At 48.2% G+C, this 23,621-nt stretch overlaps 1 protein-coding gene across 3 annotated transcripts in view; it reads right to left on the bottom strand.

The window, feature by feature from the left end:
• ITGA9 (integrin subunit alpha 9) overlaps nt 1-23,621 on the bottom strand; it is a 395,095-nt gene that overhangs the window by 324,837 nt on the left and 46,637 nt on the right. For all 3 annotated transcript variants that reach the window (XR_010319610.1, XM_064277483.1, XM_064277482.1), the window contains exons 6-8: nt 12,918-13,047; nt 8,918-9,003; nt 5,585-5,653 (exon numbers count right to left, since the gene is read on the bottom strand). Coding sequence is in view for 2 of the 3 variants with exons in the window: in XM_064277483.1 (XP_064133553.1) it covers nt 5,585-5,653; nt 8,918-9,003; nt 12,918-13,047 (285 nt within the window). In the remaining variant the exon portion in view is untranslated. The remainder of the gene's footprint in view (nt 1-5,584; nt 5,654-8,917; nt 9,004-12,917; nt 13,048-23,621) is intronic.

The raw sequence follows: 23,621 nt of genomic DNA, 5'->3' as shown, positions 1-23,621 counted from the left end.
AGGGGGACCTGCTTTCCTCCCATCCGCTGGTGTCTCACAGGGGACCCTCCTTCCCTCCCGCCCGCTGGTGTCTCACAGGGGACCCTCCTTCCCTCCCGCCCGCTGGTGTCTCACAGGGGACCCTGCTTTCTTCCCGCCCGCTGGTGTCTCACAGGGGGACCCTGCTTTCTTCCCGCCCGCTGGTGTCTCACAGGGAACCCTGCTTTCCTCCTGCCCGCTGGTGTCTCACAGGGGACCCTGCTTTCCTCCTGCCCGCTGGTGTCTCACAGGGAACCCTGCTTTCCTCCTGTCCGCTGGTGTCTCACAGGGGGACCCTGCTTTCCTCCCGCCCGCTGGTGTCTCACAGGGAACCCTGCTTTCCTCCTGTCCGCTGGTGTCTCACAGGGGACCCTGCTTTCTTCCCGCCCGCTGGTGTCTCACAGGGGGACCCTGCTTTCTTCCCGCCCGCTGGTGTCTCACAGGGAACCCTGCTTTCCTCCTGCCCGCTGGTGTCTCACAGGGGGACCCTGCTTTCTTTCCGCCCGCTGGTGTCTCACAGGGGGACCCTGCTTTCTTCCCGCCCGCTGGTGTCTCACAGGGAACCCTGCTTTCCTCCTGCCCGCTGGTGTCTCACAGGGGGACCCTGCTTTCTTCCCGCCCGCTGGTGTCTCACAGGGAACCCTGCTTTCCTCCTGCCCGCTGGTGTCTCACAGGGGGACCCTGCTTTCTTCCCGCCCACTGGTGTCTCACAGGGAACCCTGCTTTCCTCCCGCCCGCTGGTGTCTCACAGGGGGACCTGCTTTCTTCCCGCCCGCTGGTGTCTCACAGGGGACCCTGCTTTCCTCCCGCCCGCTGGTGTCTCACAGGGGAACCCTGCTTTCTTCCCGCCCGCTGGTGTCTCACAGGGGACCCTGCTTTCCTCCCGCCCGCTGGTGTCTCACAGGGGACCCTGCTTTTCTCACACCCGCTGGTGTCTCACAGGGGGACCCTGCTTTTCTCGCACCTGCTGGTGTCTCACAGGGGGACCTGCTTTCCTCCCGCCCGCTGGTGTCTCACAGGGGGACCTGCTTTCCTCCCGCCCGCTGGTGTCTCACAGGGGACCCTGCTTTTCTCGCACCCGCTGGTGTCTCATAGGGGGACCTGCTTTCCTCCCGCCCGCTGGTGTCTCACAGGGGGACCTGCTTTCCTCCCGCCCGCTGGTGTCTCACAGGGGGACCCTGCTTTCTCTGGTGTCTCACAGGGGACCCTGCTTTTCTCCCGCCCGCTGGTGTCTCACAGGAGACCCTGCTTTCCTCCTGCCCGCTGGTGTCTCACAGGGGGACCCTGCTTTCCTCCCAACTGCTGGTGTCTCACAGGGGGACCTTGATTTCTTCCTGCCCTCTGGTGCTAGAAACATTTGCTCCTGAGCCCTCGGAGGCCACGATGGCCATGCTGCCCCATAAGCCGGGATACCGAGGCCAATGGTGAAACACCCAACTTCCCCAGGCCTTCTGGCAGCAGTGCCAAACCTCCAACCAACGTGGGACCAGAGCTCGCTGGCTCAGAGGCCCTGTCCCTGGAGCCCCACCAACGTCAGGACAAATAGCCCAATTCCCCAAGAATGAGGTGCTGTTTTTAAAAAAAAAAAAAAAAAAACGCAAGCTAAAGATGTAGATAGAGGTTATAACCGTAATAAAAGTGCCTCGTGTGTCAGACATTTGACAAGGCCAAGGGAGTTGGAATAAGAAGTTTCACAGCATGAGCCAGGCATGAAAACAAACGTGACAACTGGGAAGTGGGTCACCCTCTCCCAGTCCTGCAAAGAGCTAACAACCGGTTAAAAAGTCACGAGCTGGAATGACAGGAAAGGGTGCAAGTCATGAGACTGTCTCACAGACGAGGGAACGAAGCGGTGACACTGGCTGTCCTTTCATCATTGCATCACCCAGCAGCTATTGTTTTAAATCAGGGTCTCAAACACAAATACCTACAGGGTTCAGACAGGTGATATAACAGACGCAAGAAAGAAATAACAGTGTAAGTGTGTTTACAGGTAGAAAGTGACACTTGGATGCAGTGTCTGAAAAGCAATAGGGAGTGGTGGAGACTGCGGCAAACTGAGCTTACAGGCCCAGCTACAGGAGCAGCTCCTACTTAGCTGTAGGCACTGGCACTGTGAGGAAGGCTGACCCAGAGCGGGCCCACCTTCCCTTGTTTCAGAGAAGCCAAAAATCTAGAAAGTCATTTGAATTGCCTATTTTTTAAATGTTGGTAACATATTTAAAAACAAACAAACACTGCGTAGGCCCAACAAAAGTTTTTGTAAGCTATGTATCCCTTCTGGAGGCTGTCAGTTTGCAACCTCTGTTTAAAAAATACATAAATAACAACCATCCTTTTAAAATACACGTTTTCAAGTAAAAGGGCTCTGGTTTGACTTACACGAACAAGCCTTTGCTTTGACTGCTGACCCAGGGGAGTCTGAGAGGTGAAGGACACTCAGCTTATTTCCTGCAGCTTTTTTTTTTTAACCCTGGGGCAGGAGGACCTTGAAGTGGCTGCTCAGAACTCCCTCCCTAGTCATATGCCAAGGCCACCGCTATTTAAAACACCCTCTACCATCGCCACCCATTCTCAGGGCAGAAGGGCACATGGACGGTTTAGAACCAACTGCCGCAGCGAGAGAGGACGGATACCGAGTTGCCAGCCACTAATCCAGTGGTCTTGCCAACCTCCCCGTTGCCGCTTTAGTGAAGGAAATGGGTGAGATGCAGGCAAGGCTCCGAAGAACAAGCCGCAGGCTGCTCTCTCTGGCTGAGCCCCAAGGGAACTATTTGTTTCGTTCCAAAGGGCTATTTAACTTGGCATCTTCATCAGCGTTCTATCAGAAATTCCTGTACATGAATTTTCCTAAGTTTTGATATGCAAACACTTGGCATACTCAGTTAATTCAGTAAAACTTCAATACAGCCACAACAGGCTTTGGGGTGAGCGCGCCTATTAGCCCAGAAATGCGGGACCATGTGTCTCTACTAACATCCAGACTGCACATGTAGGGCAATTTCTCATGAGTACTATACAAAGCATATCAACCAGTAAAGACCAGAACTGGCTTCCTTTTTTTCCCTGAAGGCAAAGCCACAACTATCTGACCAAATTCTAGCCAAAAAGCAGAAGTAGACTGATGGTTTGTTGAGTTAGAACCTTCCTCATAGACACAGAAGTAAAGCTAAGGCATCCTTTGACGCTCTGGAGTCATTTTACAGATGAGAATATCAAAAATTTTCAATTGTCTCCTTTCCTTAGGAGACCACGGAGAAGTCAGAGAAGGGTTACCTGTTTCCAAATTCAACTTCTCATTTCTTCTGGCCAAAAACAGACTCAGATATACAAAGGCAGAAAGTGGTCTATTTCAAAATCTGAAGGCTGATGATGGGGTAAAGCTAGCTAGAGATAAGAGTACAAGAAAGTGAAGGCACGTGGGCCATGAGTGAGAAGCAGAATGGCGGGGGGCAGGGGGGTGACCATGAAATGGTGCCAAGGTGAGCGCAGGAAGTGTCATAAACAAAATAAAGTCAACACTGCAATAGAGCTGTGGGGTGAGACACCTGGGCCCTCTGTCCTGTCCTCAGGGAGCCCCAGACACATCTTGCTAATTGTGTCCAAACTAGTCTGTCCTGGAACTTGACCGGCATACATTCTGGCATAAAGTCCTCAGAAGTATGGACAAGTGGGTTCTCATATATTTACCTGATTTCACTCATGTCACCCCCAGAAACGCACAACCGAGACCTGGGCATAGGTTTGTGGCCATTTAAGTTATCCAAACCAAGAGGTTTCTGAGAAGGAGGGAGGATAAGATTATGGAATTATGACAGGACGGCTGGCACATATGGGGCCTGTCCCGGGCAGCAGGGAGCAGGGCAGGGAAGGAGGGTGAAGGCTGGGAGGCGCAGCTGCAACCAAGCACAAGATGTTCTGTAAACAGGGGGACAGGGCTGCCTCAGCTCCACAGTTCACGTCAGCAGCAACAACTGAATTCTACACTTCCAGGCCCAGGTGCACCTGAAGTGGGGAGAGGGGAAGGTTCTACCATAGACACACTCACCCACTTACTGTTCTTTGGAGGAAAGACCTAAAATGTCAGGCTTAGCAGCACTCACGCCCGACTTGCTCTTTGAACTGTCTTTTTTAATCACAAATGGCATGGAGCTATTTCTTTTCTAACTTTAGAGGTGCTTGGAAAACTTTTTTTTTTTTTGCAGAATCGCCCACGGCCATTTTCCAGTGTGACTTGCTTTGGGGCTTTGGAAATGTTAAAATAACATAGGCCAGGACCGTTCTCAAGGGAACACAGACCAGTTTCAGGAACTAAGCCTGGTGATGCATTGTCTTATACTAAAAAGATGACGGCAATTATACACCAAGCAGATACATTAAGGGAGCAAAAGGTTTATTTATTAGGGGGACTTTGGGGGCTCAGAATACTGCTCACTGTGAATGTGTAATGACCCCAAGCTGGTTCACGGCAGGTCTAACTCACAACAGGAACTGAACCAGGACCAGGGCCACGTGGCCCAGGAAGGAAACAATTTTTTCCCTTTTCCCAGGCTAGTGGTAGATAAAACCACCTTCCTTCCAGCGTTCTCTGTCTCCGGGAGTTTCCCACCCCAAGTCCCAGGCATCCTGTGTGTCTTCTCAGAGTCCACCGAGACCAGCTTCTAAAACTGTGTCAGGCCCCAAATCACCTCCCTCACTTCCCCTCAGAGCAGCCAATTCTAGCTAAACAACCCTACTAATCAAAGCCACACTAAGGTGCACGTGCTTGTTAGTCCAAGACAAATGCTGCTTATAAAAGAATGCCAAGCTGACTTAACTCTAGGCAGCCTCTCTGCTCCAGTATAACGGAAACCGGCAGGAAATGGGGAGAATGAGGCAAAGGATGCTGACAATACCAGTGGATAAGTCTTGCCCACGATTCACTTCAGGGCAGCCTCCTTGGGAAATTTCTGTTCCAAAGTTCTAAGAACTGGATGATTGTTTGGTTGGTTTCTCCTTGTTTGACAACCTTCCCCCATGGCAACAGCACTGGAGTGCCCAGGATAAGAGGGAAGCGGGTGGCGTCAGGCTGGTGAGACAGGGACCCTGAGAACCATTTGTCTGCATGCCTCCTTTGAAAGTCATTCCTTATAGGAATAGGTTTGCTATGTGAACAATTGTTCTTGACCTCTCTGGCGGTATGGATGTGCATGTATGAGAGACAGACAGACAGACAGACAATGATGTGAGACAAAGGCAGAGAGATGGACAAAGGCAGAGAGAGAGAGAGCATGGACTAAATTTGACATCAATGTCTAAACTATGGACAACCTTCTGAAACTCGGTACCGTAACCTGGCCATGTACAAACTCATCTGGCTACGTGATGTTTCTTAAAACAAGCATGACTGAATCCCATGGATCTGCAGATTATATCCACTGCTGAGGAGGTAAGGCCACCAAGTTCAGGTAGAACCATCATATACACACAGGGCACAGGTAAGACCTTTAAACTAATCCTCTAAAAATGAAGAACTGACTCCCACATCCCTCAAACAGAAAACGGTTACTTACACCAAGGATCTCACCTTTTTACCTGATGCCTGAAAAATCTTAATTAAGGTGCCTGATCGTCGGTCAGCTCTAAAAATATAAACCTGTGGAACGAAAAAAAAATCTAGTTAGGGTGGAAACAATGACCCAAGGCATTTATCAGCCTTGCCCTGGGAATCCTACCTATACAACAGAGCAGGCACACAGCAGGTATGCTTAAGTGGGCTGATGAAAACGAAGATGTTAGAGGAAATCATTTTACCAACGCTGCAAAAAGAGTGCCCTTCAATCCTGAGATGAGGGTCACTTCCACTGTTCCTGAGCCATATTGTTTTTGGAAGCCATGCACAGTAAGACCCAAGAAGCTTGCAGACTGTCAGTAAACAATTGGTGCCCTGGAAAAAGTAAATATTTTTTTTCTTGAAATATGTCCACCTGCACTTCGACTAATTAAGACTTCAACAGTCATCAAAAGGCAAGTATTTTAGACAACACAGTTTGCCAAAGTGATTCCCCAGTATATCAGTGTCTTGGAATCTCTGCGGGTCAAGACGAGTTTAGTTTGGCAAATTAAATAAAGTTAAGCAACATTACATAAATTTCTTTACTGTGAGACTTTTTAGAACCTTTAATATGCTCATTAACACCATGAATCTCCATTTATGTAGACCTTCCTGAATTTACTTGACTATGGAACTTCTTTTTTCAAGCTGCATCTTACGGGAACCAAGGGAAGGAACTCTCCCACGAGGTAAGGTAGCTGCCATCTTAGTAGGGATGTTTTCATGCCCTATCACCTGAAATGAATAACCACCAAAATCCCAATGGCCAGAGGTCCACCTTGGGGTCGTTGGGGATGAAGTGTACCAGCTCCTGGGAACGTGGAGCCATCACAGCTTTGTCAGCTAGAACCAGCCTTCCCAGCTCCTCCTGTGGTCCGACCAAAAGAAACGTTCTCATGTTCCTTTTTATTAACTGGATACACATTCCTTCTGTCTGGCTCTGTCAGTTATAAACACCATCCTAATTTTAAGACTTGACAAGGATTAGCCAGTCATTACAACCATCAGAAGGGAAAATGATAAAATTAGATTGAGTTTTCTGTAATTAGTAAGAAAACAAAGCTGATTTTGTCAGCATTGATGCATCCACATAGCTGAGAACTGGAATGTAAGTATTTTCACCCAAATTACAGAGATGCCTTGTAGCCTGCAGTTCCTTCTCAAGATGACACCATCTGCATGGGGAAAGCCCTCGGTGCTTTTTCTCTCCACCATGTAGAGGAATTCACATAGTTAGGAAAGACCCATCCCTTTCTCGAAATTATCAGAGTCCATCTGCACACCTCCACACTGCTCAGTGCCCTGGGTTTATCTGGTTTTGTTTTCAGAGTCTTTCTCCAGAGCATCGGCATTAGGGGGGAAAGAGGCACGTGCTCCAGAAATTGTGAACCACTACCACCAGCTGCCGACAAGCTGACCCCAACTCATTGCAACCCCAGCTCATGGCGGCCCCAACTCATGGCGGTCCCAACCCATGGCGGCCCCAACCCATGGCGGCCCCAACCAATGGCAGCCCCAGTTCATTGTGACCCTATCATGGTGGTCCCAACTCATGGTGGCTCCAATTTATGGCAACCCCAACTCATGGTGACCCCAACTCATGGAGACCCCAACTCATGGTGGCCCCAACTCATGGCGACCCCAACCCATGGCGGCCCCAACCCATGGTGGCCCCAGTTCATTGTGACCCCATCATGGCGGTCCCAACTCATGGTGACCCCAACTCATGGTAACCCCAACTCATGGAGACCCCAACTCAAAGTGGCCCCAATTCATGGGGACCCCACATGTGTCAGAGTAGAACTATGCTCCATAGGGTTCTCAGTGGCAGTAGATCAACAGGCATTTCTTCCAAGGCATGTCGGGGTAGACTTGAATCTCTAACTTTTTGGCTAGCAGACAAGCACGTTAACTATTTGCTCCACCCAGGAACTCCAGAAACATGAACTCCTAACTCCTGCCCAGGAGGGACCAGGGAACTGAGTTTCATGAATGCATCACAGTCGAGCCTAGTCAACTGGATGGTTCCTTAGCTCCCTCATCATATTGACATCCTGGCTGAAGGCTACAATTAACAGTGGTCTCAGATCATCTGGGCCTCTCCAGAATCCAGAGTCTACTTCTCTGAGCCCCAGGAGACAGGGCCAGACTCTGTCATGACCACTCCTGAGCTCAGATCCAAAGATCAGTCCTCTGTTCAGGCTTTCCCATCAGACAAGCTGGAGAGTTTGTTAAGAATGCAAATTCCATACTCATTGGAACTGCCCAATCTGAGCTGCCTGTACCCTTAAACTAAAGAACCAACAAGCATACCTGTTCACACTTCAGGCTCCTTACCAAACCAAAAACCCAAATTCGTTTCCAACTCATAATAACCGTATAGGACAGAGTAGAACTGTCCCATGGGGTTCCAAAGGAGAAGCCAGTGGATTGGAATGGCTAACCTTTTGATTAGCAGCCAAGCTCTTAACCACTGTGCCACCACAGCTCCTTAGAGGTCACAATTCCAGAAGGGACTCGGATAGGCCTAGATCCATGGGTTCTTTTCTGCACTCTGGGGAGTATACGTTAGAGAAAGCCCCTTCCTTACCCCCCTAAAAAACAAACCCGTTGCCATCAAGTCAATTCTGACTCATAGTGACTCTACAGGACAGAGTAGAACTGCCCCATAGGGTTTCCAAGGAGCATCTGGTGGATTCGAACTGCCAACCTTTTGCTTAGCAGCTGTAGCTCTTAACCACTACACTGGGGAAAGCTAGACCCACGTATTTCACATAGCCCAGCCTTTGGGCTAAACCAGCCTTGGGAACCCAATGCTTCTTCTAAAACACTAGGGAAATAAATATGAGAATCTGGGCATAATATAAAGCCTCAAAGACCTGGGATTAAACCTAGCTCCATTAAGTCAAAGTCAAACTTGGGAAGAGACTAGGGGAAGGGGGATTTGAAGTTGGAAGCCCTGGATGTCATTCCTTTGGTGCATGCCATGTCTTATAAATCACACACACACACACACACACACACACACACACAGACACAGAGTCAGTTAGAGAAAACCCCAGATGAGAATGAACAAAGAATGACGAAGCCTGAGAGTAGTATTCACACTCTGATTAAGCTGCCAAAGCAAACACTTAAAAGTGGTTGCAAGGAGACGGTCAGGGAGTTCCTCGTTACATCAGCACTTACCTGCCAGTCACCGGGGAGAACGTTCAGCTCAAAGCAAGTTGGCAAACTTCTACAATAGGGGCAGCGCATTCCACCCTTCCACCTGACCCGTGCTATTCCACAGACCTTTCTCCTCACCTTTCCGATGCCTTCATCCTGTGGAGCACCCCCTACCACATCGGTGGTGGACGGGTGAGAGAAGTGGCCGGCAGTCACTGCATAGCCTGAGCAGGATGGGTGGAAGCCATGGACAGAGTTGAGAGAGAAGGTGGGGAAGAAAAAGATCCATCAGAGGAAAACATTACTCAAGCATGTCCCCCAGTGGGGCAACTATGTTCCAGTTATTCCTAGAACATAAAATATCAGGGAACAAATGGTGGCTGTCAGTCTTCACACACCAAAATGCCCCATCTCACAAAAAGTCATGTTCACAAGGACGTCAGCGCAGAAAGAGTGCTTTCTGAGTGTCCTCTTCAGAACAGGTATGGTGAAAAACACTCTGTATTTGTTATCTTTTTTAAGATATCACTTTCATAAAGTACACATATGTGAAGCATAGAGCTTGATGAACGTGTACACATGGACATACCCTGCAACCACCGCCCAGATAAAGAATGTAAATATAAACATGTAACCACAGCTCCAGGAGTTCCCCTCATGGCCTTTCCCAGTCAATACCCACCACAGGTAGCCACTATTCTGATTTCTATCATTATATATTAGGTTCGTCTGTTCTAGAACTTCACTCAATATAACATCTGTGATGTTCACCCATGTTGTTGAGTAGTAGCTCATTTCTTTTTATTGCTGAATAGCATTCCATTGCACGAATTAGCATAATATCTTTCTTTATTCTTCTGTTGTTGGGCATTTGGGTTGTTTCTGGTTTGGGGTTATTGTGAATAAAGCCGCTATGGACATTCTTGCATGTCTTCGGATGCCATTTTCTCTTTTAAGCTCACAACTCCATGAGGAAGGTATTATTACTATTACTTCCTTTTTATTTCCATTTCTCATTATTACTTCCACGTGGGAACTGGGACAAAAGGTGGTTAAATAACATGCCCAAGATCACACAGCAAGATTGAAATCAATCTGTGTGTCTCCAAAGCCCCTGCTGTTAACCATTCTGCCACATTCTCTCCTACGAGAAGAAAGAAGCTGACAGTGGGTGGGTGGATGGGTGGATGGGTAGGTGGGTGGATGGCTGGATGGATGGAGGGATGGACAGACGGAGGGATGGATGGACGGATGGATGGATGGGTGGGTGGGTGGGTGGATGGATGGAGGGATGGATGGATGGAGGGATGGATGGGTGGGTGGGTGGGTGGAGGAATGGACGGATGGAGGGATGGACGGATGGAGGGATGGACAGATGGAGGGATGGACAGACGGATGATGAATGGATGGGTGGATGGATGGATGGATGGATGGATGGATGGATGGATGGATGGACGGACAGGTGCGTGGATGGGTGGGTGGATGGATGGATAGAGGGATGGAGGGACGGACAGATGATGGACAGAGGGAGGATAGACAGATGGAGGCAGGGCAGATGGACGGAGGATGGACAGAGGGAGGACAGACGGACAGAGGGAGGGCAGGTGGACGGATGAGAGGACGGGAGGATGGATGGACGGATGGATGGACAGATGGTTGGTCAAAGAATCTAGCTGCAAGGAGAATCTAGAAACAAAGGGAAAAGTTGTATGCAGTTAGTCGGAAAGTCTCCTGCTTTATGAGAGCCTTGCTGCAGGCTGAAAACTCTCTTCTGGTCAGCAGAAACCCTGTCAAAAAACACAGCTGCTGCCGATTTGACTCCAACTCATGACGACGCCGCATGGGTCAGAGAATTGTGCTCCGTGGGGTTTTCAGTGGCTGATTTTTTTTTTTTTTTTCCAGAAGTAGATCGCCAGGCCTGCCTTTTAAGGAGCTGCTAGGCGGTCTCAAAACGCCAGCCTTTCAGTTAGCAGCAAACATGATAACTATTTGCACCACCCAGGGACCCCTAAAAACCCTGTACAGGCTGTCATATATTCCCCAAACCTTGCCATCACCCTAATGGCTGTGACTATAAGCAGTCTGGGTTTTGTGGTGACATCACATTGCAGTCAATTCTCATTCATCACGTGGCTGATTTCTTTCAGACTGGGACTCATATTACCTATAAGTATTACGAGTGATATCAAAGCCTCAAATGGTCCTCGCTAACCCTTGTAGCAGATAAGGGCCTCCATTTTGTATACAGGGAGAAACCACAGGCCCCAAGGTCCAAAGGACCTATCCTAAAACCACTGTCCACGCTAGGTTCTCTTCTGCCTTTCCTTCATTCTCAAATTCAGTAATAATGTGCTGAATCCCTACTATGTGCCAGGCACTCTACAAGTCCTGGAATGTGAGACACACTCTCCACCTTCAAGATGCTCTCAGCCTACCGAGGGGTCACCACCAGTGACTGGAGCGTCTCAGCAACACACACAGGGGAGGCTGCTCAGCATTTAGACTCAGCTCCAAAACCATGGCTTTAAAGCCCAACTCTGCAAGCCAGGTGACCTTGACAAATCATATAACTTCTTTGAATCTCAGTCTCTTTACCTATAAAATAGGGATGATGATGATAGCTACCTCATTGTTTCAAGAACTAAAAGAAATAAGATATAGACCCTGGCAAAGATTAAACCCGTTGACATCCAGTCGATTCCGACTCACAGAGATCCTACAGGACAAAGTAGAGCTGCCCCATAGGGTTTCCAAGGAGCAGCTGGTGGAGTCAAACTACCGACCTTTGGTTAACAGCCATAGCTCTTAACCACTGTGCCACCCGGGGTTCGACACAGATCAAGTACTCAGTGAATAAAAACATAAGGAGCTGAGAAAGCAGAGGAGCAGACACCCCAAAGCCTCGGAGTAAAAATATCACTGGGTCTGTGCTACTCAGCGAAAACCATGTAGTTAGAGGGAAAAAAGTGAGTCGGAAATTCCCAGTGACTCTCTGTGCAAAAGGTCAGCGGCTTCCCCTGCCAGGGAAGTAAATATTTCTCTAGTATTATTTAAGGGAATTACATTCTTAGTGATAGAATATAACTATTATAATTTAAAACATGTATAAGCCGTGTGAAGGTGTATTCTTTTCTCATCATTGTTGTTGTGGTTGTTGTTGTTAACCATTGCCAAGTCATCCCCCAACTCATGGCAACCCCATACACAATGGCCTAAATCACTGCCTGGTCCCGTGTCATCGCAATGATGGGATGCAGATAGGACCACCATGATCTATAGGATTTTCTTTTGCTGATTTTGGAAGTCGATTGCCAGGCCTTTCTTAGACTGGAAGCATCACACACGCCTCCACTGACAGACGGGTGGTGTCTGTACCTGAGGTGCTTCGCCAGGAATCGAACCCGGGTCTCCTGCATGGAAGGTGAGAATTTTGCCGCTGAACCATCGCTGTCCCTTTCTCATTATTAGGCCTTGCTAAGTTTAGCTTCATTTTCAGTCCTGAGTTACAGCATTTAGCGCATGGGTTAAAGAAAAGGGTCTTGTAATTGTCATCTACCCACGAAAAGACAGCCTATTTCCATTCTTAAACAGAAACGGCCGTGTCCTGGCCTCATCCTCGCCTGGCAGCTGCTAAATTACGTCTATCTTCTTTCTAGAAGATTAAAAGAGTTGAGAAGATGAGAGAAGCTTCTCTTAGTTTTTAATTAAACTTCAGCTTAGGTTGTCCTCTGTCATGACAGTCTCTGGTTCCTGTTATTTCTATTTACAGCCAGTTTTGCAACCAGGAAGCAGAAATTCCATCCAAAGGGAAAGGATACCCACGGGAAATCAGGACTCAATTGAACTCATTTTGCATCTGACCACCTGAACCTGAGTAATTGCTAAAAATAAAAAAATAAAATGTTTGCTTCCCTGGAGGGTCAACAGTTGGCTTTTTAATCACACAGTTCTGAGTCAATCCTCTTCGTTTTTTCTCTCTCTACCTTTTGTGTGTGAGGCTGGAAGATGCCACGGATAAAAGCGTAACTAATTAGAACAATAGATGAAAAAGCCAATACCAGTAAAACAACAATTCATGAGCCTGGTAGTAACCTCTTCCGTTCCTCCTCCTTATCTGTCGTCTCCCCCAGGTACTTACCCAGGTATGTGTACCGCCTGTTCACGATCGCTTCATCGTTCAGTTTGAAATAGGTGTTGTCCGTAAGGTTCAGCACTTTGACCGTCCCGGCCCAATAAAATGACCCTGGGGCGCCCATGACTACCAGCTCCTGCCAAGAAGAAATCCAAGTCACAGGGAAGAAAGCTGAAGAGAGGCAAGGGGTATGCTCAAGAACCACACTGACAGCACGCCAAAACTCAGGATTAAATTAAAAATACTTTACCAAGGACTTTTTTCAGCTCAGCAAAAAAAAAAAAAAAATACATGACCAGATTCCACAGGATGGAATCTACTGTACAGACAGGAATCTCAGGACTAAAGACATGAAGACACTGAGCAAGGTGACAGAGTGAGTCACACACCAGGTCCCTGTCCTATCCAGACGAGGCTCCATGTATCAAACGAGGACATGGAAAACGTCTGCCATTACCCCCAAGCACAGAGTTCCTGGGAGCTGTGCTCAGGAACGGACAGTCACCCCTCACCTAGCCTGGACTCCAGTCCCCCTATTTGGTAGTTCTATCTTCCTGAAACACAGCAGTGAGGAGAAAGTGTCCAAAACCTGCTTTGCAAAACCCTCGCACTCACCATGGAATACTGATGAGCCGTAAAAAGGAATGAAGTTCTGATACATACCACAACAGGAATGAACCCTGAAAACATTATGCTCAGGCAAACAAGCCAGACACAAAAGGCAGATATTGTATAATCCCACTTACGTGAAATACCTAGAACAGGCAACTCCACAGAGACAGAAGATAGCGTAGAAGTTACCAGGGGCTGGGGGGTGGGGGAATGGGGAGGGACTGTTTAATGGGTACCCAGTTCCTGACGAAAAGTTTTGGAAATAGAGAGTGGTGACAGTCACACAACATTACAGATGTAATCAACGCGCTGTATTTTACACTTAAAAATGGTTAAAAAGCTGCTACTACCAGCTGGTCTGACCAGGGCCACAATAGTCGGACCCTGATAGAATGGGAGAAAATGTGGAACAGAACTTCAAATCCGTTTAAAATAAACAGACATACTGGACTAGTTGAGACTGGAAGACTCCCTGAGACTACTGCCCTGATATACTCCTCAAACTTTGAACCAAAACGAACCCCTGAGGTCACCTTGTAGCTAAATAACATATTGGCTCAAAAAAAATAACCTTATCCCTAAGTACCGGGCTCCTATAAAATAGGAGACCAAACAGTCAACAGCTACACTAAAACGAAGGTGAGAACGTAAGGGGCCAGGGGAGCTAGATTAATGGAAACAGAACAACCAGAACAGAATAATGAGAATGTTCATGTATTGTAAAGAATGTTAGCAATGTCACTGAACAATTTGTGTAGAAATTGTTGAATGGGAACCTGAACTACTGTGTAAACCTTCACCAAACACAGTATTAAACTTTTTTTAATGGCTAAAATGGCAAATTTTATGTATATATAGGAAACCCTGGTGGCGTAGTGGTTAAGAGCTATGGCTGCTAACAATAAGGTTGGCTGTTCGAATCTACCAGGTGCTCCTTGGAAACCCTATTGGGTAGTTCTACTCTGTCCCATAGGGTTTCTATGAGTCAGAACCGACTCGGTGGCAACAGGTTTGGTTTTTTGGTTTAGGTATACAAAATCACAATTAAGAAGAAAAAAAAAAAAGCTTACACTAATAAACCAAAGAAATGCCCCCCAGTCCTCACTCGAGACTCTCTTCTAGGGAATGGTTCTAAGCTTGGTTTACTGACCACCATGGTCCACTGCAAACTTGGAACAACAGAAACAAAAGACCAGAGAGGCCAACTGAGGGCAGGACACAGACCGGGAGGTAAGAGGACCACAGGCAGCACAGCACTCCTTGTAAAAGCAAACACAAGAACACAAAGGACATGGTGGTCTTCAGCATCCAGCTTAGAGGCAACGGTCCTGCACCCCTCCACAGGGCGGAGAGCCGGCTGCTGCTATACAACCACCCAGAGACCGATCCTGATGACCACGCTAAGAGCTCAACACGATCCCACTGCCCGAGCTCATCTGCATGGACACCTGCACGGTTTTACGCCTAAGAAGATGGAAAACCACTGTGGTAACAGAAGTTGGAAACTCTTTAAACGTCTAACAACGGGAATTGTAAATTATGGTACATCCATTCAGCAGAATTCCATGAGACATTAAAAATACTGTAGGAGATGATTTAACGGCACTGAGCCACAGTCACAACGTGGTTTGAGTAAAAAGGGTGTGCCGATCAATAGGCTCTCCCTCACATTTTGTAAGAGAAAACAAACTAACAAACATGTATACAGGCAGACAGACACTGGGGGACAGGCCCCAAAATGTTATTTTTTTTCCACTAGGTGACAGAATTATAGGAATGTCTTATCTTTGGTTGTGTGTATTTTCTAAAGTAAACTGCAATAAGATAATAAAAATAGTTTTTAAAATAAAACCATTACTTTTTCACTCAGCAATATTTGATAACAATACTATTGATATTGCTATGTATGAGAGCTAAAGCCAGACACAAAGGTCAGCAAAGTCCCCTTGTACAACACAGTCAGGGATAGGACATTTTAGGAAAATTTCTCTCCAAAAGGGCTAAAATGAACACAATTTCTAACAAAAGTGCCTTCAGCTGTGCGTAAAGCCCACGGGGGCAGGTCACACAGGCTGGCTGGCAACATCACTGAGCACAGCAGGCCGTCCCGCGGCCCAAGCGTCCCCCACACGCTGCTCTATTTCAGAATCGGATCTCTCCAGGCAGAGCCGGCTTCACGCACTGTCATAAGCTGTGGTGTCTGACAAGCCTCTGGAGGCTAGAGCCTGTCACAAAAATTCTGAGGGTCTGACGGCAATTCATAAACTCAAGGCTGAATTCCCAAGGTGCAGGCACCTAACAAAGCCAAAAACAAGAGAAAATTAGGGAGCGGGGCAGAGAGCACGCGGGAAGGAGGGAAAGACTGACAGCCGTGGTGGGACAACGCTCTGAACACCACCTCCTCTGTGCTCAGTCTGGGGAGGAACCTTAAACAAAGAGTAGGCACAAGCGTAGACAGAGGAAATGCCTCCGGATTCCTGCCTCAACCATTTGCTTTTGATATTCAGGAAGGGGTGGCCCGGGGGTGACTGTTGATGAACGCTGCATTTGAAGGTTCTGAGATAAGCCAGGTGTCATGGATTGAATTGTGTCCCCATGAATATCTGTCAGCTTGGCCAGGTCATGGTTCCCTTGTATGATTGTGTGTCTACCACTTTATCTTCTGATGTGACTTCCCTATGTGTTGTAAATCCTGTCACTATGATGTAATAAGATGGATTAGCGGCAGTTATATTGATGAGGTCTCTAAGATTAGGTAGTGTCTTAAGCCAATCTCTTTTGAGATATAAAAGAGAGAAGTGAGCAGAGTGACACCAAGAAAGCAGCGCTGGGAGCAAAGCGTGTCCTTTGGACCCGAGGTTCCTGCGCTGAGATGCTCCCAGACCAAGGGAAGATGGATGACAAGAACCTTCCTTCAGAGCCAACAGAGAGAGAAAGCCTTTCCCTGGAGCCGGCGCCCTGAATTCAGACTTCTAGCCTACTGGACTGTGAGAGGATAAACTTCTCTTTGTTAAAGCCATCCACTTGTGGTTTTTCTGTTATAGCAGCACTGGATGACCTAAGACACCAGGGATTCTAAAAGGTGTCTTGTTTTATAAAAATCTATCATTTCCTGCACCCAGCACTTATCTCAGGGAAAACATGGAGGGGCATTCATTCACTCATTCATTCATCCATCCATCCATTCATTCCTCTTACACTCATCTGTTCTATGTAAGGGACTGTTCTAGCTCTAGAAAGCTATGAGGTAGATAGACGAGCTGGCCATCACAGGAGAGACGTCTTCCTGGCCTTGAGCTGGGAAAACACTTTGTAATCAGTGTTCAGACACAAAGGGCATGGAACACCACGAGCAATGTCCTCACTACCAGTTTTATACACAGTATAGAGTTTTCTACACCTGCGGCATTTTATAAGCCAAAGCTGTGAGCAGCCACACAGGCCCGTACAGGCTCTTCGGGACACTGGGCAGCAGAAACACTGCTTTCTGATCTAGCTTCTTACAGCTGTTGTTAGTCGCCATCCAGTCAGCCCTGACTCACAGTGGCCCCAAAAGAGTGAAATGCCGCCCGGTCTGGCACCATTCCCATAATGTAAACTGGACCGCTGTGATCCACAGGGTTTTCACTGGCTGATTTTCAGAAGATCGCCGGGCCTTTATTCCTAGTCTGTTTTACTCTGGAAACTCCACTGAAACCTGTTCGGCATCGTAGCAACACGAAAGCCTCCACTGACAGACGGGTGGTAGCTGTGCGTGACGTGCGTTGGCCAGGAAGTAAACCCGGGCGTCCTGCATGGAAGGCAAAATTCTACCACTGACCCACCGCTGCTTCCTGATCTAGCTTAATCCAGCATAAAAATTACAAATGTGTGTCTAGCATATCCCTGCTTCTCTTCTCTCAAACATTACTGAGGACCAGACAAAGAAATCTCTCTCCTCAAAAACCTTCAAAACCAGTAGCTCTTTTTTTTTAAATCTCCTCTCAGAGTTAACGCTCTTCCCCCTTCAGTTAAATAAACTGAGTCCAGGTCTGCTGCCCTCAGGGCTGTGGACAGGGGTCAGGGAAATGGCGTCTTCTAAAAACCCCTTGTGCTTGGCTTTTTCTGTTGACTACGGACAAGGCTTGTGCCCTTTGGCGCTGTTCACAAGTGCCAGGAAAATGTTATCAAAGCATAGCTCCCACCACCCAGGACAGCCAACACAAACGTCACGCACATAAACGCAAGCTCTCCACTAGTCAAGGGCCCCCGCTGCCTCAGTCATGTTTGTGGGATCCCATTAGCCAACAGTGCAGGCCTTTGCCAGAGACGCGTGTATTAGTGGAATCTCCCAGGGTTCTGGGGTATCAGGGAGTGCCTGGGGGAACCCACGGGACTTTCTCTGCACACTGCAAGTTGGCAGGAGTAGCAGGACCAGCAAGTCCTTGGGATCTGCAACAGAAGCCTGTGCTGGTCACGCTTCCACCCAAATGTCTTCTCTACATGTCCACAGTGGTGCTCGCACCTCACAGGTTGGTCTGGTCTACCCAGCAGGCACACGGACAAGGTTCCTAAACTAATGAGACCAGGAACAAAGTCTTCTGCTGCTGCTGTGAAGTCTCTACCGCCTCTGTTATCCTAGTCAACAAAAAACATAATGTTCCCAGGAAATTCTCCCTTATCCTCAGTGACAAGCTAAAACTCATGTGGTATCCATAACCCGAAGGGCTTTGATAACCCCAGGTCACTGACCTTCAGGTCAAGCAGGCACCATGGGCCAGAATATTTCAGGGCAACATGGCCATGTCCGGAAGGCCACAGAAGCACGTCCAGCTCGGGAAGCAGCCGCCTGCCTTGTGAGGGGAGCCGACCCACTCACAGCCAAGGCAAGGCCCAAGTGACAGGGTCAGCAGGAGGGCAGCAAAGGGGAGTAGGGCCTCCCTGGGCCCTTCAACCACATTTCCTGCTAAGCCCCAAACAGCTGGAGTTCCAGAAATGAGGGACACAAATGAGTTCAGAGAACTGTTTAAGGAGGTCAGGAGCCTGGGAACCGAAGCAGAGGCCAAAGACCAGACCGGCCAGAGGTAAGAGAACTTAGTGGCAGTCAGAGGGGCCACTGTCCCACTTCCTGCCACCACCCGGCTCCTGCCACCCTGCACACAACGTCCCCGCTTCAGTTTGCTCTGAGCCTGGCCAGCACGCTGAGTACTATGGCTCCTCGGGCTCAGGGTCCCACAGCCTGGAGTTTAAACAGGTCCCATGGTGGATTAATTACGTCTGTGAGAGGCCTCTCTAGCCATGAGCTTGTAACTCCCACCCAGGTGATTGTGTGATAAGCTAACTCTGGCCCACCAAGGGGATTGGTCAGTTTTGCCTTAAAAGAGAGCCAATTCCAGGGCAGGAGGAGGAGCCCACCACCACCAAGGAAGGAGAGACAAGCAGCAGGAGATGGCAAGGCAGGCTTCCCGGCCCACGGAGAGAGAAAGCTGAGTGCCTTTGGGCAGAGACTGAGGGCCGGGGAGAGGCTGTCCTGATGGAAGAGCTGTACCCTGAGTGGTCCTGAGCCTGAATTGTACCTGTTACTTCCCTAATAAACCCCATAATAGTGAGTATGGTCTGTGAGTTCTGCGTGGCCATTGCAATGAATTATCAAACACAGCAGAGAGTGCTGTGGGAGGAAAGGCTGGTGTCAGGATTGGTAAAGATGGCAGAGAGAGAGGCTTGTCTGGCCTCCCCCTTATGGGCGTCGGCCTTGTGCTATTGATCTTGGTTCTCCTTGCCTTTTGTGGGGTTGGAGGAGCTCAGGCTCCTCCCCCAGGCTGTTCGTACAGGTCCTCTTGCTCCTCTGGTCACCCGAACTTGCCCAGCCCTCTGGGTTTTCCCTTCACACCCCTTCCTTCCTGCTCCTTCTACCCACCCCTCCTCCCACACGGCACTCACCTGCTGATGGAGCAGTAATGACCACCTCCCTCCTCATACCACCATCCTCAGTCCATCAACACCCTCATTAGTCCTCATTTCTGCAATGAATCTCCTTTCTCCTTCCACCGCCTAATCCGAGGCATCCCCCCCCCATCCTGTGCTAAGCACACTCAGCCTCCTCCGAGTTACTGGCAATGGCCAAATCTAAGTCCCTTACTCAACCTGAGTTCCGGTCCCTACACCCAAGTATCTCCTATCAACGTCTACGTGAGTGTCAGATCACCTCCCGCACCACGGGTCTAAAATCAGACTCAGCAATGTACCTCTCTGTCACGCACTGAATTGTGCCCTCAAAAAATATCTGTCAACTTGGTTAGGTCATGTTTCCCTTGTATGACTGTCTACCATTTTATCATCTGATACGATTTCCCTATATGTTGTGAACCCTATCACTATGATGTAATAAAATAGATTAGTGGCAGATATATTGATGAGATCTACTAGACTAGGTAGTGTCTTAAACCAATCTCTTTTGAGATATAAAAGAGAGAAGCAAGCAGAGACATGGGGACTTCATACCACCAAGAAAGCAAGCAGTACCAGAAGCAGAGCTTGCCCTTTGGGCCTGGGGTCTCTGTGCCTGAGAAGCTCCTCGACCAGGGGAAGACTGATGACAAGCAATCTTCCTCCAGAGCCAACCAACAGAGAGAGAAAGCCGTCCCCTGGAGCTGACACCCTGAATTTGGACCTGTAACCTACCAGACTGCGAGAGAATAAATTTCTCTTTGTTAAAGCCATCCACTGGTATTTCTGTTATAGCAGCACTCGATGACTAAGACACTCTCCCAGTGGACTCCTTCTCCTGAAGCCCCCTTTCCACCAAGGGCACCACCATTCTAGAGAAGTCTGGCTCAAAACCTCCTTCCTCTACCCAACAGTCCTCTGGTCACCCAGCCCATTGAAACTTCCTTAGATTCTCTGACTACCCTAGGCATTTTTATCCCTACTGCCATCACCCTAGCCAGCCCTGGTGGTTCGCAGCTGTACCACATCACAGCCTCCTACCTGAGTTCCTACCAGTCCCTCCTACTTCGAAACCACCAGACACACCCATTGCACATACCCTTTCTTACAACACTGCCATCCGCCATGTCGGTTCCCTGCTTATGAATTTACAGTGGCTCCCTACTGCCGACTGGATCAAGTCAAACTCCACTAGACCTTGCTGGAAGAACGCCAGCCACAGGAGTGACGCAATCTAAGTGCTTATTGAGATGGAAGAAGAGAGTGAACTTGGCATACGGCAGGATGATATTTCAAATCCTATTTCCATTGATTAACAAACTGGTATCATCAACCAACTGTACATTTCGTTAAACAATGTAGTTAGTTTCTACTATACAGTCCATGCAAAAATAAACGCCAAATGAATTAAATACATAAACTTTTTCAAAAATACATAAAAGTACTAGAAGAAAATATACGTGGATATTTTCATATTCTTAGCATGAGGATGAGAACAGTATAGGATCCAGAAAGAAAAATACTGGTAGATTTGACCAAATATGAATATTTAATGCCAATATGAAAAAGGCACCATAATCAAACTTAAAAGACTGATGAAAAAAATTACAACATATATAACAGACGAGATCAGTGTCAAAAATATCTGAGTTTCTAAAAATCAGTAAAATAAACCTGAAAACTAACATAATGTGCTAAGAAACAGGCAATTTTCAGAAAAATAAACGCAAATGGCCAACATTTGAAAAGGCTGCTAAACTGCACTAATAATCAGGAAAAAAATACATTAAAATATCTACCAAAAATAAAATGGTGGAGACGTAAAGTGCTGGTGAGAGAACGTGGGGGTGGGAGAGACACACAATTGGGGGAATGTCAGCTGGTAAGCTTTTTTACGGTGCCAGTGCCAGCATGTATCAAAAATCAAATTTTGAAAACCTTTGACCCAGCAATTCCTCTGCTATATTTGTCTCCCCCAAAGAAACATGTACACTTGTGCACAGACAGCCACACCCATGGTCTTCAGTACAACACTGGTCTGTGTATAAGAGTCAGGCATGTTGCAAGCTGCAGCATAAAGTCACTGTAGCTGGGGGGCAGTGAGTCGGGGGGCTGCCAGGTAGTGGATGAGACTGAGAAAGTAGGAATAAGGCAGGAACCATGGGAAGGAATCAGACTCAAGTGTGACGGGAAGGCACTAGAAGGTTCTGGGCAAACAATGGACATGGTATTTTTCACATTTCTGAAACACCGTTCTGCTGCTGGTAGGGAGCAGACTGTTCGGAGGTGAGGGTTCCAGCAGGAAGACAGAAGGCTTCTGCACTGGGCCGGAAGCAAGACACCTGCGGCTTAGACTCGTGGGGTGCAGCAGAGGTGGAGAGAAATGGACGCCTTTGTGATACGTTTTGAAATCAGAGGGAGAGTGACTTGCTGATGGATGGGATGTGGTGGGGCTGACGTAAAGAGATGGATCGTGTTCTTTTTTTTTTGGCCTGAACAGTTAAGATGATTGGGGGCACCATTCTCAGGGCCTGACATTGACCCCGCCTACAGTGGACTGTCATAAAAAGATCTCTGCACAGAACAACCAGAAAAGAAACGATGAAAAACGTACACACGTTGCAAAGAACATAACTGATGTCGCTGAACAACCTGTGTTGAATGGGAATCTAAACTGCTATGTAAACCTTCGCTGAAAACATAATAAAATATAATCTAAAAATAAAAAAAGACTCTCAAGTGACTGCTCATAATAAGAATTACTGAAGACGAGAGAGGGCTGGGAATGGGGAAGAAGTACCTCATATTTATTGGTTTGAGGGTAAAGGGTAATAAAATTTCTAAATTTTCTTTATTTAACTTTCTGGACTAGAGACTGCATTTCCAACTCTTTATCCTCTCTGAGTCCCTGTTTTTCTCTTTTCAATTTTAAATAAACCAGTTGCCACTGAGTTGACTCCAACTCACGATGGCCCCATGTGTGTCATAAGGTTTTCAAGTCTGTGGCCTTTCAAAAGCAGATCGCCAGGCCTTTCTTCCAAGGCACCTCTGGGTAGGTTCAAACTACCAACTTTTTGGTTAATAATTGAGTACTTAGTAACCGTTTCTGTCACCCAGGGACTTCAATTTTAAATCAAGATGGGCAGCTTTGACCCTAACTCAGAAGGAATGCTGCTCAGAAAGCTTTGGAAACCACTGCTACCCATCTTTTCTGCACCCTCACTGTCATGTCCCCTTCTGCAGCTCTCTGCTATCATGGAGCAAACGAACGAGGGGGAGGTCATCAGAGGCAGTCCCATCGGCGCAGACACAGTTTGGATCTTAACCTGCCATGCGATGGGAAGCCACAGAGTGAGAGTGTTGTGGTTTAATTGATATCCTGGTATGCAAAACACACAATACGGGTCAAGAGTGGACACCAGGAGACCAGTTCAGACCCAGTGTATCTCCAGTAATGAAGGTGGTTTTTATAGGAGAGTGGAGGTGGGGGCGATAATAATGGAGGTGGTGTTGGTGACGGAGGTGAGGGCAGTAACGGAGGTGAGGGCAGTAACGGAGGTGGGGGCAGTAACGGAGGTGGGGGCAGTAACGGAGGTGGGGCAGTAACGGAGGTGGGGCAGTAACGGAGGTGATGGCAGTAACGGAGGTGGGGGCAGTAACGGAGGTGGGGGCAGTAACGGAGGTGATGGCAGTAACGGAGGTGGGGGGCAGTAACGGAGGTGGGGGCAGTAACGGAGGTGATGGCAGTAACGGAGGTGATGGCAGTAACGGAGGTGGGGGCAGTAACGGAGGTGGGGGCAGTAACGGAGGTGGGGGCAGTAATGGAGGTGATGGTGATGATGGAGGTGATGGCGGTAACGGAGGTGGGGGCCGTAATGGAGGTGATGGCAGTAATGGAGGTGGGGGCAGTAACGGAGGTGGGGGCAGTAACGGAGGTGGGGGCAGTAACGGAGGTGGGGGCAGTAATGGAGGTGATGGTGATGATGGAGGTGATGGCGGTAACGGAGGTGGGGGCCGTAATGGAGGTGATGGCAGTAATGGAGGTGGGGGCAGTAACGGAGGTGGGGGCAGTAACGGAGGTGGGGGCAGTAACGGAGGTGGGGGCAGTAACGGAGGTGGGGGCAGTAATGGAGGTGATGGTGATGATGGAGGTGATGGCGGTAACGGAGGTGG

The sequence above is a fragment of the Loxodonta africana genome, chromosome 27 (assembly GCF_030014295.1).
Source record: "Loxodonta africana isolate mLoxAfr1 chromosome 27, mLoxAfr1.hap2, whole genome shotgun sequence".
NCBI classification, from domain to species: domain Eukaryota; kingdom Metazoa; phylum Chordata; class Mammalia; order Proboscidea; family Elephantidae; genus Loxodonta; species Loxodonta africana.
The sequence above is the reverse complement of the archived record's forward strand: the minus strand, read 5'-3'. Positions and strand labels throughout refer to the sequence as shown.